Consider the following 13,725-nt stretch of genomic DNA (forward strand, 5'->3'; position numbering starts at 1 on the left):
TTTTGTGCTCTAGTTGCCATTACTTTCAAGAGAATGTAGCATAGATCCTACAGTTCTTGTCTCTAAATTGCAGTGACTGAGAAAAGAGAGCTGCTGGCCATGCAATTTCCTTAACCTGAAATCCTGAACACAGTACATGGTCTAAAGGTTGATGTCAAGGAAACGTGTGGAAACTCCTGAATATGCTAACGCTGTGATCAGCCCATATATGCTGTAAAACTCACTTTCAGTTTATGATGCTTTATTAGTTTAGTTTGGATCAGTAATGACTTCAGAAAATTCACAACCCAAAAGGCTGTAGACAGATTTCATATAAATGTGCTTTATTGCAGAGAAGTTACATTATTTACATGCTGCAACACATTACAACATAAATCTATCAAGTATTTCATGGTGGATGCTGTTGTTAGCCAGATAACATTGTTATAAGAATCACATTATAAAGTGAAGAGACTTATAGCTTTATGTACTCTACAACTCGGAGTAGCTAAAATGTTGAAAGTCAAAAGGCAGTGTTTTCTCAGGCCTGCCTGTTGTCATATGCATGCAAAAGCCTAAGGAGAGCAAATATAAAAGTATTGTCTGGTTTCAGGCCTATGATGCCACCAAAGCTGATAGGTGTGTACTGATTTTTATTTTGAAGCGTATAATCTTGCATAAATTATACAAGTCTAATAAGGTTGGTATAAATTTATTTATAAACCATGGCTTAGAAATAAAGGAGAAATGCAGCTTGCACATGCATTTAAAAGGACAACCTAGCAAATGTTTGTGACCTTAGTGTTTATTATCTTTTCTCTTAACAGATCTGCTAGAAAACATCTTAATTCTAGAGTCACACTTCTCTTGGCTGAGTAATGACGATGAAACTCCAGAAAAAGACGACTAAGCAATCTAGCCAATATATGCTGGTGGAGAAAAATCTATGAAATACAGAACATTATTTATGTCTAACTTAGTATGTCTTCATTAAGCAATGTTTCTAGCAGCATCATAGTGAAATATAGTAGTCGAGTGAAGTTTGGCCCCTCTTTCTTAAGTGCAAAGAAATCTAAAGTACCAATTGAATCTGTAGCCCAGATATCAGTTGCTAAAGCTTTGTTGCTTTCTGAAGGAAAGTTCTCCAATTGTAGCAGTCAGGATGTACGACTACAACAAGCCTAAAGAACCGTAACAGCCATTTTTTAAGAAGTGAAGGAAGGGATCAGGATGAAAGAAAACCAAACCAAACCAGAATACACAAGCCAGTGCTTTCCGTGGTCAACCAGCCTTTGTTCTGCTGCGGCCAGAGCAGCTGGGCTGAGTTAATCCAACTAAGGAGTGCACTTTGCTTTTGTATTTCCAGTGAGGTTGTCTTCAAAAAGAAAGGAAAAACAAAATGAACAAGGAATCGTAGACAGAGTGGTGGCTCAGACATAGTCATACATGAAGGGCTCAGTGCTGCAAAGGACAGCGGTGCCACACGGCTGGGGCAGGTGCCCTATGGATGCTGCACCATGCTCCGAGCAGCAGCCTCCTTGAGGTGAAGGAGGGAGGACAGGACAAGTGCAGGCATCAGAACTGACACCTGCTCCTTGTGAACGTTTGTCTCAAAGAGGCAGTGAGGACGTACAAAAGTCTCCTTTCATGACCCTCTTACAGATGCCCACTTCTAATCTCAACACCTGGCTCCAACAAAGCACTGCCTTCTGTTTGGAAGGACAACTTGCCATAAACTGTCCTCTTTCCCTGCTCACACCAACCACCTCCTGGACATTCTGCATGATCTTCTTCCACTCACGAGTATGGTCACCATGCTCAGCAAGTTTGAAGATGTGCATCTATCTGGGGAGTGTCAGTGTGCACCTGCAGGACTCCCTGAAAGTGTTCCCAGAATGGATTTCTTCCCACGCAGGGAAGTGTACAGGGAACTGTTCCAGCTGATCAAATCCCACTGAAGTTGTTCTGTGAATGCCTGGGATGGGGAAGGGGGAAGTTGGGCATGTAGGTTCTGAACTCAATCCTTTTACAAAATAAGTAGCAAGCTGGATTTGGGCTGCACATGGAACACCACTGGCACTGTGTGGGCAAAACATGTGCTCAGATGGCCAAATCAGGGTCCTGGCAAGAAGACGTGTGTTGAAGGCAGAGACCAGATCTAGGCCATAACTGCACCCTAGAAAAGAGGGTTGGGAGAGTCAGGACTGCCCAGGGAGCATGTCCCCATGGTGGAACAAAGCACCATCCCACCTTGCCAGGCTGGTTGTGGCAGTTTGGCCACCATAACATGGAGCTCACAAGCTCTGAGTCTTGACAGAATTTATGAGCGAGGCCAATGTGTTCAGACAGCACCGAGACCTGAGCTGACTTGTCTCCAGCTGGCTCAGCATCTGCACGTTCCAGAGGCAGTAAGAAGATCTGTCCTATTTGTTAGTGTAGACATGCCCATATTCTGTCTTTTTCAAAGGACAAAAAATGTCCTCTTCATGCCCAGCTCATCTAAGTCCCTCCAATCATCACATTTTATCTTAAGCCACTTTTTCTATGATGCCACAAAAATCAGTTTGTACTACATACATGTATGTGCATGTGTGTATTAGATATGACAAGTTAAATATATATTAAACATATATAAATATCTATTTTATATATATATTTTATATATATATATATATTAAACAACACATTCTATTCAATCATCCTCATTTCATCTTCTAGTGAATCCCATCACTTCTCTCAGATTGCACAAGTTCTTTAGGACTGAGCTGTCTTTATTTTGGAGTACTCTTTGTACAGTCAATTCTATTGAATAGCACTTCACCGGTTCTAAATTTAGATGGGTGAGGGCGGAACCTAATTTTTATTATTAGTGGTACACAGATTCTCTATGATACCTCTTAGGCCCTGATGGTACACCATGAGTGTTTTTGCACCAAGACTCATGGTTGTAAGTGGGCCACCTTTGAATTAAGCCAAATGCAGGATGATGGCTTTAGCCATTACTGAAAATTAGCGCTACATTAAATAGTAACTGTTTCCATAAATGTATGTGTAAATTAAAAAAAAAAAACACACTTGGAGAGTGGGAGAGAGATGCCCATCATTTTCATTCCCACTGTCTCTTGCCGCTGCCAATATAGGGAAGAGTAATATTTCGGACTTCTCTCCTCACCTGTGTATCTCCAAAGGCCAGTTTCTGGAGGTTTGCCAACAGAGATAGACAGTAAACTGTTGTTAGCTAGCTGATAAATTTCCCAGAGTTGTCCAGTTTTAGTAAATCAGGTCATCATTTCTGGAGTATATTCGTTATCATTCTTGCCTGTCTCATGTAGTAGGATATGCTCAGTATGAAATACTGAACAAAATCACCCTCACGGATGTTTAGAGTTGGTATTCTGGTTTGTTAGACTATATTTTCCAATTTGTAACAAACAACAGATAAGTTGTCCTAAGACTTACCAGAATATGCAGCTAAGACGACTGGATTTCCACTATTAGCAAAGTCTATGAGCATTAACAGGGAAGTGCATAACAAGTAACTTGCTGTGTATAAAACCCCTGAATAATACAGTATCAAACTATAAATTTAAATAACAGAGAGTAAAACAAAAAGTTCACTATATAAATCACAGGAAAGAAAAAAAATTCCCAAGCCCCAAAGGAATTTCCCAATGAGAGTTACTGGCTTCCACAGCCAGCGAACAATTACTGTAATTCTATATATAAACAAAAAGTCTATAGCAGGTATTTTAAGTTGCAATAAGAAAAAAGTATCTGCAGATTGCATAAATGTGTTGTTGTGTCACATAATATCAAAGGTATCTGCAAAAATTACACAATCTGGAATGCTTTAATATGAGACACAACAATGTACTTAAACACACAGTAATAAGAAAATGAGAGCAACCATTATATAAAATGTGTTTTTGGGATGCATTGAGTTAGCAGTGCTATTGAGATTAAATACGCAAAGTGAAAAGTCGTCATTTTAAGAGCTGCTCATTGATAATCCTTTCTGCCATCAGGACATTTTCTACACCCTACTTCTGTTGGATCCTTAAAGTCCCAAGGGCAAGTTAAAGCCAGTTGTGACATTCAGAAATAATTCTGTTAAGATTTACAGTGTGCGTTTGTTACCAAGTTTTGGTGTTTTGTTTATTTTTCTTTTAAAGGAGAAGTGATTTCAGAAAGGCAAGTTTCTTTCAATGACACAGTAAAATCCTTGGAGCAGGGACCACATTCTGGGCACTGCTAATCACATTGTTGGCACTCAACAAATAAATAATAACAATAATAATAATTTGTTTTGCTTAATTCCTACTTGTTGTGCTGATTCCTTTAAGTGATGCTCCTTAGGAATTTTCAGATCCTTTTGGCCTAAGTCCCTTTGTCTTTCCTGGTGTCTTTCTTCTCAGTGTTGCTACTTTCCTCAGTCCAAAAGCCTCTTATTTTCGAGGTGTTGCTGTTTTATTTGCACTTATAGCAGAGGTGTTTGATAAAGCTACACTTCTTTCTGCATTTGGTAAATCTGGTGTGTCGAACTCCCAAGGGCAGACTTCAGCTCGAGATGCTAAAGGTTGCTGCGAGTAACCAGTTGGCTTACGGGAGTCAGAAAGCACATTTCCCTCAGATGAGGCAATTTTTTTTTGTTCCACCAATTTATTGACATTTTCTGCTGCTTTCTGGGGCAGCTCCTCGTGCTCCCCCCCACAAACATTTGGTGCATATCTGTTAACGTTCTCGCGCTTCAGCCCAGGGGAGCCCTGAGATTTGGAATTCAACTGTTTTTTATCATTTTCAAAAATGTGCTGCTCTTGCACCTCTCGAGTGCCTGCCTCCAACTTCTGTGGGCTCTGTTGATTCGACTGTTGAGAGCCCTCAGGTGTCTTCTGCTTATGATGAGATTTCCCCTTTGGCTGGGAAGGGTGATTTTTCTCTGCTTCTGAGGAAGCAATAGACACATGTTTTTGAATCTTAGAGTCAGAAGGCACAGGACCAGGAGTTTGGTCATATATCTCCCAAGGACAAACTTCTCCTATGTCGAAGGCGTCCTTGTGCAGAGTCTTACCTGGGCCTGTGTCTAGATTTGCAGGTGTTTGACTAACCTTCTGCTGCTTCATAATGCCAGACTTATGGGTTTTCTTTGTCTCCTCAGACTGAGCAGAGTTCTTCCGGTGAGAATCCTTGTGCTCCCCTTTATCGGTGGCCGAGTGCTTTTTGCTGCCTTCCTTCACTTTCTGCTGAGATCTCTGAGATTTAGAGCTTTCTTCTAGACTTTGTGTTTTACCTGTAAGTCCCAGAGTCTTCTCCTTGGCACTAGCAATAACACTGAGGGATTTCTGTAACACAGATGTTCTTGGATGTAGAGGCTTCTTATCTGCACTTAAGTTATGTGCACTTAGTGATTTGCACACCAAAGGGACCGATTCAGTGGACACTGCTTCAACTTTTTCAGCTTTTTTGGTTAAATTGTTACCAGTTAAGGAATCCAGAATTGAATTCTCAGCAGCTGTAACTTCTGTGCTTTCTGCAGTTATGCTATTAGACTCTCCTGTTTGATCCCTGACATGATCGTAAGTGCTGTGGGACTTCTTTAATGAGAAGACTCTGTTTTTCAAAGTCTCTTCTTTTGGCTTTGCAGAACTTGTGGAATCTTGTGGGGGTTTTTTCAGCGTAGCCGTGTTTTTCACAGCACTGTGCTCCATCAGGTCCTTCTCGTCCCTCGAGCACTGCCTAGTGACTGTCTCTGGGATTTCTGTAATACGCCTCATTATCGAGCGCCCCAAGCCCTTTTTAGAGCACCTTTTTTTCTGGAGATGCGGGTTATTAGCAATCATCTTTTTCCTTTTATAGATTTCAAGCTGGGCATATAGTTTCTTCAACTCATCCTGTAAAGCAAAGTAAATAGAAACAATAGTATGAACAGAACAAAGTCAAACAAGCGCCCCTAAAAATCACATTAATCTTATCCCACTTTCTTTACTAATTCTTGAATATGCTATTTCTCCATTTTTTTCCACCTTAAGACTAAGTTCAGCCCTAGTGCACAAACCAGTTACCCTGCATGGCTGCACATCAGACAGCATGCACAACCAATACACATTCATACAATACTGTGGTGTAAGTTTTCCTACTGACTCTTGCTGCTATTCTGTGTTCTGGGACTGTAAGTCAGACAAGTTCCAGGCAGAAATGTCCTTTTATCGCGTAAGACAGCAACAGCACAGCTTTCTATTTCCCATGTTTATCAAAATGATATATTATATAGCTGTGTACAAACGACTAATCACAGTGACATCAAATTGAAGCTGTTTGTGCTTCAAAGAACCTATGTAAACTGATTAATGGCTTTTGCTGTGGAAGTTTCTTCCTCCTCAGCCTCCAGTATGACTTTTACTACAACTACTTTTTCCTTACGCTGGTCAATTCTTTCCAAGATATTTCACATGACCAGAATCCAGTCACTGAGAGACTTAACTGACATATTTCATTTGGTATCTGCAAAAAAAAAAATCAAACTGATTCAGAATTTACCAATGTGAAAGAAATGCTTTTGAAAATAGAATCATAGAATCATAGAATCACAGAATCACAAGCTTGGAAAGGACCTACAAGATCATCTAGTCCAAAATAAATGATATTTAGTTATACATACCCGAATATCTTCAGGATCCAAACTATGCTCGCTCCATGCTGAATTGATACTGCTGTTCAGATAGGATCCAGATCGACCCATATCAAGTTCATCTTCATAAGCTTCTGTAGCTATATCATCTCTTGGGTTATTGCTTGAATGTGAAAACTGCAGTAAGCATTCAGAACAAAGATGTTGCCATTAGTGTACAATAAAAGTTTACAGTAGTTTTCATTATACGGTTGATCACAATGGATTTAATACGATTTTCTGAACTCAATACCTATAGGCATCACTGGTGTAACTACTGTCCTGGAGAAAATCTGTATGGAAGAACTTATATGAATGGTGGATTAACCACTAACTAAGGGTTCTGAAATCTGCATTAGAAAAATCCTTTGTACTTGTTCTGCCACTTATTTCTGCCTTTTTACACTGCATTCACTTTAAGCTTATATGACAAATTTATGGGAATACACTTTCAGTATTTCCAACTAGGCTGCTAAAACCATACAACTACATTCCATATTCCATGCAGTCGAATAATCCTGCAGAAAGTGATTCTCCCATTTTGGATCCCAATCCTGAATATGAGTAGACAGAGTGGCAAAAAAAAAAAAAAAAAAAAAAAAAAAAAAAGTTATTAAGCACTGGAAAGAGAGGTTGTGTGAGCTATTTTTTTATTCATATGGATTAATTCATCTGTGACTCTATTGCCCATGTAGTCGTCTGGCCTCAGGACCTTATGAATTGAACATAACATTGTGAATCTTCTCTTCATTCCCTGAATTCTTTGGGGCACTGGAAGGAAAGTCTGTACAGTGTTACACAAATAATGAACTAAAAATGGAAACCCTGATCCTTAGTTATGAGTCAGTTTCAGAAAGGTTAACAAATTTTCTAGGCTAGTCTGGGAAGGCATCTCTGAAGACATGTAATTAAGTTAATGGATAAAAAATAGAAAATAAAACTATTACTAAAGACTAGTAGAGTCATTAAAAAAACAGGGCTTTGCAGTGTTAAGGCCGAATCAGTGCGTCCTCTGGTTATGCATGTTTAATATATCTATTTTTGAGAGTTTGTCAGCAAATCAGGAAAAGATAGAAACATCAACTTGAACTTCCTAGCATTATTCCTTTTATGCAACTTTCACCTTTACCGTTACCTTTGATTCTTGACTTTTTGATTAATGTTACAAGTCATTTCAAGAGCCATTATAAAGCCACTTGTTTTGCTGGAGTACTGCACAAGAAGAAAACTACATTCAAATCCTATAGACTGGTGCAAGAGGCAGGTGGAGCTGACTGGCATTTTATCATTCCATTCTGAAAGCTGTGCAGTGGTGCCCAAAGCTCATTCTGTTCTCTTCCCTGCATCCTGTCATCTGCATCTTCTTGTGTCCTGCACACATTCATCTTGTCACCCTGCTGCTGGCACTGTAGCATGGACAGTTTCTTCGTGGTGTGCAGGACTGGTATGTCCCCATGGGGAGAAGCCTGCTGTGGGGCAGGAGGGCTGGGGGACTTGCTGCCTGTGGGGACCCGTGTGAAGCAGTGCCTGAAGGGTGGGCTCCATGGTACAGAGCTGTGTTGGAGCAGTGCCTGGAGAGCTGAAGCCAGTGGGGAGCCCATGTGGGACCAGTTCAGGAAGGATGGCATCCTGTGGGAGGGACCCCACGTGGGGCAGGGGCAGAGTGACCATGGAAGAGTGGCAAGACCAAGTGTTATAGACTGATCACAGCCCCCTTTCCCTGATCCTCCGCTCTGCTCCAGGGGAGGAAACAGAGGATGGATGGAGGGAAGGTGTATTTAGTTTACTTTCAGTTTCTCATCGCTCTGCTCTAGTAATAAGTTAATCTTTCTATGCCGAGTCTGTTTTACCCATGATGAAAATTGTCTTTATCTCAACCCTCGAGCACTTTTTCATCCTATTTTCTCCCTTTTTTCCTTTGAGGAGGGGAAGTGACAGAGCTGTGTGATGGAGCATATCTACCCATCAGGGTGAAATCATCACACAGTGACAAGTGCTGAGCTTAGGCCCCAGTCACTCCATCTCATAGCCTGTCTAAGCTCCTCATCCCACTTTTATTTAACGGTCCAGTCCTTCTAGGCCCTCACCCAAACTCTTTAATCTCAGGTAACAATGCCAGTGGCCCAGTCAAGCAAATACCTGAAGTAGAGATTGCTAGGCAAGATCTTGTCCTTCCTGCATGAATCAAATCCATTTATTTTTTTAGTTTAAATTGAAAATAAAAGTCCTTTGAATCTATGGAATTTTAAAAATTGGAAGAAATAATCTTTCAAAATGTGTAAGAGTTTCTAAAAGAAAAAAAATCAGATACATTAGGCATTAGACAAATTTTACATCTTCCTTTTCTACCAGCTGCTTGCTAATTTTATACAGAATTGCTTCTGCATGACAAACTTCTCTTCCTGGACTTGACAAAAATAAAAAGAATAGAATACCTTAGGGATCAGTAGTAGCCCAACAGTGACTGTCACAGTCAAGTGCGTGTGTGCAAAGAACAGCATCAGCATCCAGTCAGACTGAAGTCTTGAAGCAAGAATGAATCTGAAAAAAGAATTGCATTGCAATTCACTCTCTTTTCTCCAGTGCATTCTATTGAACATTTTGAATGTTCCTTAGGTTTCTTTTCACTGAAAGACCAAGCACAACCGGTTTTGTTTTGCAGTGATTTCATACGGACTAAACATTATACTCACATGCTTTACCTACATACCACAGATTCAAAACAATTCAGGAAAAAAACACAAAAACAACAACACAAGCCAAAACAAAGTATAAAAGTAACAACAGGTCTTAAAGGACATTGCTTATTCCAGTGTTCTCACTCTATGTAGCTGGAGTTTTTTTCAGATAGTGTAAATAGTCTTTGGCATGAACTGAGTTATGGCAGTTTGCATTAAGGATGTGAACTGCTTGTTATGATACTATGTTGTATGATACTTTGCAGTGCACTTTGTAAATAAAGGATGTCCAGAGATTGCAGCTACAGAGTGTGGCTGATAAGCCAACAAAGAGAGAACAGAACTGACTTGCATTTCAGTGGGGAACAAAGAAATGGTGTTGATTTCAGGACCACTTATGGTACAAGAGCCCTGCAAACAATAGGAAATGGGGGGCTGAACTTCACAAACGAAGCAGTTCCTTGCTGAGCTTTCTAAAAGAGTGGCAGAGCAAGCACTGCAGTTAGAGCAGCTTGGCTTTTCTGCTTTTCGAGCTCCCAAAGATATAAACGGTAAGCAGTGCAATGGATGAATGGATGTATCACTGGCTTGTAATCTGCAGGTTTATATAAATCATTCACATCAAAATGAGATTTGCAGCTTACCCAAGATCACAGATGCACATTTTGCAGAAGCTTTTGTTAACAGAAATAGTCTGGCATGAAACATTGGCTTATATGCCACAATAATATATTAATCATTACTTCTTTATTACTTTGCAAATATAGTGTTTCATGAATACAATAAAATGTTTTAAATTCTTCTTTCTGACAATACAGCTGTTGCTACTAACTGCTACTACTGGTGCAGGCAGATGACAAGACTCAGGCCAAGGGTTCAGCTATCTGAACACAAGAACTATCAGAGATGACAGGAGAGACTGCTGGGTATAACAAACAGCAGAGCAAAAAGCTATAGATGGTGCCATGATGGCTGGCAGGGCATCATCAGAAAGACAGTCAAACTTCACAGGTAATTAAGGGAGTGCTGTAGGCCCTTGAGTGAGCAGAACTTGCAAGGCCAACAGTCCTGGTGTAACTGTATTGACAATAGTCTATAAAGCTTTGCTTACCTTGGTTATGATATCAGAAATACCAGATTTGAATACAAATGTAGCAAAATTGGGACCAACAGTAGTGAAAAAGTAACAAAAAAGTGGGTTGTTCATGACGGAGAAGACAAGGACAGAAAAGGATTAAGGCAGATGGGTTAAGAACTATCACAGAAAATCAGAAAGAAGAGGCAATAAGATGTGCTAGTGGCATGTAAGCAAGTTGTTACTAACAGAGCTCTGTGCCTGATCATTGTAGAGACAGAGTTTCTATTTAAATGAAATTTTTCCATCAATTTTTTTCTTGATAATACAAGAGAAAGTGCAGAAAAGTAATACTATGCTGATCAGAAGGTAATCAAGAACCCTCTGTTTCTGGAATGGGAATGACACTTCTAAAGAACAAACATAAACAATTCAAGGTTTTCTTTGGTGCTCACATTAATCTTCTGCGAGCTTCAGGAGTTTTCAGACTGGATGGCTGCAACATAACAGTAGGTGTACATCAAGACTCTAGTGCTATCAACTTCATGATTTCAGATATATCATATAAATCATATAAATAATATAAATCATCAAATATAAAAACATTTTACACTGCAGCTCCTTCAGTTACATGTAGAACTTGGCAGAGAAAACAGAAGCAAGAAAAAGTGCATGTAAAGAAAAGTGAACTTGAGACTGGGTTAAGACTTGTGCATATGGATATGTACATCATCTCAGGAGGGACTCTATTTCCAGTGCATTTTGTTCCTTCCTATCTACAAAAAAATGCATGGTGTTTCTTCAGCAAATCAGCATGTGGCAGAAAGGAAAGCAATACTAAATGTACATTTTTTTTAAAAAAAAAGGAGGAAGAACAAAATCACCAGACCCTAGGCTGAAAGAACAGATAATGGGAAAGATCAAGTCCTTTTGTCTCTCGCCTACCTGCATTACACTTGTTCTAAAAGAAGGCGTAGACAGAAGAAATCTCTTCAGAATTCTTTGCTTGGTTAACATCAGACAGTGTAGGAACATTTCAGAAAAATGAAAAAAGTCTGTAAATCTGCTACTGAAAACAAGCAAACCACTGGCCTGATTAGAAATGCCCAAAGGACCAGGGCTATGTAAGAGAGAGGAGTCTCTTCTTTTCCTCATATTCCTAGTGCTTTTCAAGGAAAATCCTCAGGGTTGGATGATTACTTCCATCTTATTGTTAAAAGAAACTTGCAGCCCACAAAATACTTCTCCTAATGCACTGAGCTGTATCTTCTACCATGAACCAAAGTATGGTTTAAGAACATTGATTACTGGGGGAAAATTTTGACTGAAAGGCTACCATACAAGCTGTAGGTGATTCAAAAGTACCGTATTAGTAGGAAGCAATTCAAAAGTACTGTAACTGACTTTTACACCTACCCTATCAAGAATGAAAAGAAAAACATTCCAACCAAATAAAAATTTTTAAGACAATTTTTCATATGTTTGTGTTAGGGAGTAAACAAAGAGATTTTGATTGTGCATGGATGGCAAGATATGGGGCTACGAGACGATTAAGGAAAGAAAAAGTTGCAAGCCTGAGAAATGTAGTGAACTTCGTAACCATGGCAGGGAAAGAGAGCACCCAGCAGGAGCAGAGATGAAAGATTTCTTTTCTTTCTTTTGCTGGTCTTTACTCAGTGAAAAATGCTGCGACACGGAAGAAAACATAAAGAAGGCACAGAGGAATGTGAGCTCCAGTACAGACCTAGAAACTGAGAAGAGTATTTGAAGATTGTCAGTGGAGTGGTGTAAAAAAATAAATCAGAGTAGATAAGGTCTGTCAGGAGGCAAAGGAAGGTGCAAGAATGTAACAAGTAAGTCATAAGAATCTCCTGGTGCATGAGCTGTCTTGCTATTCCGAATTTCTTATGAGGAGGTGCTCTGAGGGAAAGGCAGATAATTTTCATGCAGCTCTGGCAAAGACCCTTATTTGCTTGTTGCTATTCTGATAATTTACAAATATGAAACACTGAGCTCATTATAAGCTTTCAAAGAAATACATGCCTTATATTACCGTTACAGCTCAACAATTTTTAAGTCAGCACTATGCCTCATGCGCAAACCAGTGCAATTATCTCAACATACAGCTGCACTTTGCCAATCTGTTACACACCAGGACACATTCATATAAAGCAACATTCTTACCTGCTGCTTTTCTAGGGATACAAACCAGTGAGTGGTGTGTAAGTGATACAAGACTGACAATATTTCTTCTACCTCTAGTTTATCGCGCGTACAGAACTTTGAACAAAGAACGCATTAGCTAGCAATATGGAAAAAAACACCAAAACCTGAACATATATATTACTAACAAGTTGATCATATACATTCTTGAATTCTATGGGAACACTTTTAAGTTTAGTAATTAATTAATATTATATTAATATTAATATAATTATTAATAAATATTTATGAGACTTTTCCTTATGCATCCTACTCCATTTACCCATTTTATGTTGCACCATATGAAACCTGAAAGATAAATAGCTAATTACTAGGTCTACACATCACTTGCCTAATTGTATGGAATATAGCAGAGATAATGAGCTCATTGTGAACTGCAACAGCCATATAACGCGGCTCATGAAATGCTGATGGGACTGTCCGCACTGCATAGCAGAGATAAACGCCCCACAAGAGGAATAAAAATTCAGCTGTGAGAAGAACAAAAAGAAATAATTTGCAATTAGTTTTATAGATGAAAAAGGAAGGAAATTTGAAGTACTACAGTATCTTCTGCATGTGAGTATCTATAATAAAGACAGCATACACATATAAATGTATATATCTACACACATAGGCGTTCAAACTCTTTCAGATACTGTTACTGTACATCTGGTTTTAATTTTTAATACCACTTTTTCTCTGTATCAGGAATCTTAGCACTTGCAGTGTTTTAGCTTTTCAGTATAGAAACTGTTAAGACAATGTCAAATAATTTCTTCCTTGAGACAGTGTCTAATAATTGCTTGCTCATTTTCCAAATTGGTACTACAGAAGCTTGACATTACTTAAAATAACAAATATGATTACTTGTAGCTTTGGTTTTTGTGAGAGAGGCAGGGACTGGTGCTGCTAACAGCTTAAAGTTTTTAAGTCAACATTTTCATTTCAAAGGTTTGTAACTCAGATAAAACAATCTATTTCGGGTTTAAAAATTTCCACTGATCATGACAGTTAATTTTGCTGGTGCCCATAATATCATGAGTCACTTCTGAGGGCCTAACATAATTATAACAAATGACGTGTCTCTCTCTGTTAGAAGAAAAATGAATAAAGGAAGAAAGGGT

At 39.1% G+C, this 13,725-nt stretch overlaps 1 protein-coding gene across 1 annotated transcript in view; it reads right to left on the bottom strand.

The window, feature by feature from the left end:
- Positions 1 to 302: 302 nt before the first annotated feature.
- Positions 303 to 13,725, bottom strand: part of GPR158 (G protein-coupled receptor 158) — a 181,876-nt gene continuing 168,453 nt past the window's right edge. Inside the window, exons 8-11 of the mRNA XM_085227228.1 lie at positions 12,951 to 13,089; positions 9,079 to 9,184; positions 6,635 to 6,781; positions 303 to 5,867 (exon numbers count right to left, since the gene is read on the bottom strand). Coding sequence (XP_085083354.1) covers positions 4,425 to 5,867; positions 6,635 to 6,781; positions 9,079 to 9,184; positions 12,951 to 13,089 — 1,835 coding nt within the window. The 3' untranslated portion in view covers positions 303 to 4,424. The remainder of the gene's footprint in view (positions 5,868 to 6,634; positions 6,782 to 9,078; positions 9,185 to 12,950; positions 13,090 to 13,725) is intronic.

This window comes from Meleagris gallopavo, chromosome 6 (assembly GCF_905368555.1).
Source record: "Meleagris gallopavo chromosome 6, MGAL_WU_HG_1.1, whole genome shotgun sequence".
Classification (NCBI taxonomy): domain Eukaryota; kingdom Metazoa; phylum Chordata; class Aves; order Galliformes; family Phasianidae; genus Meleagris; species Meleagris gallopavo.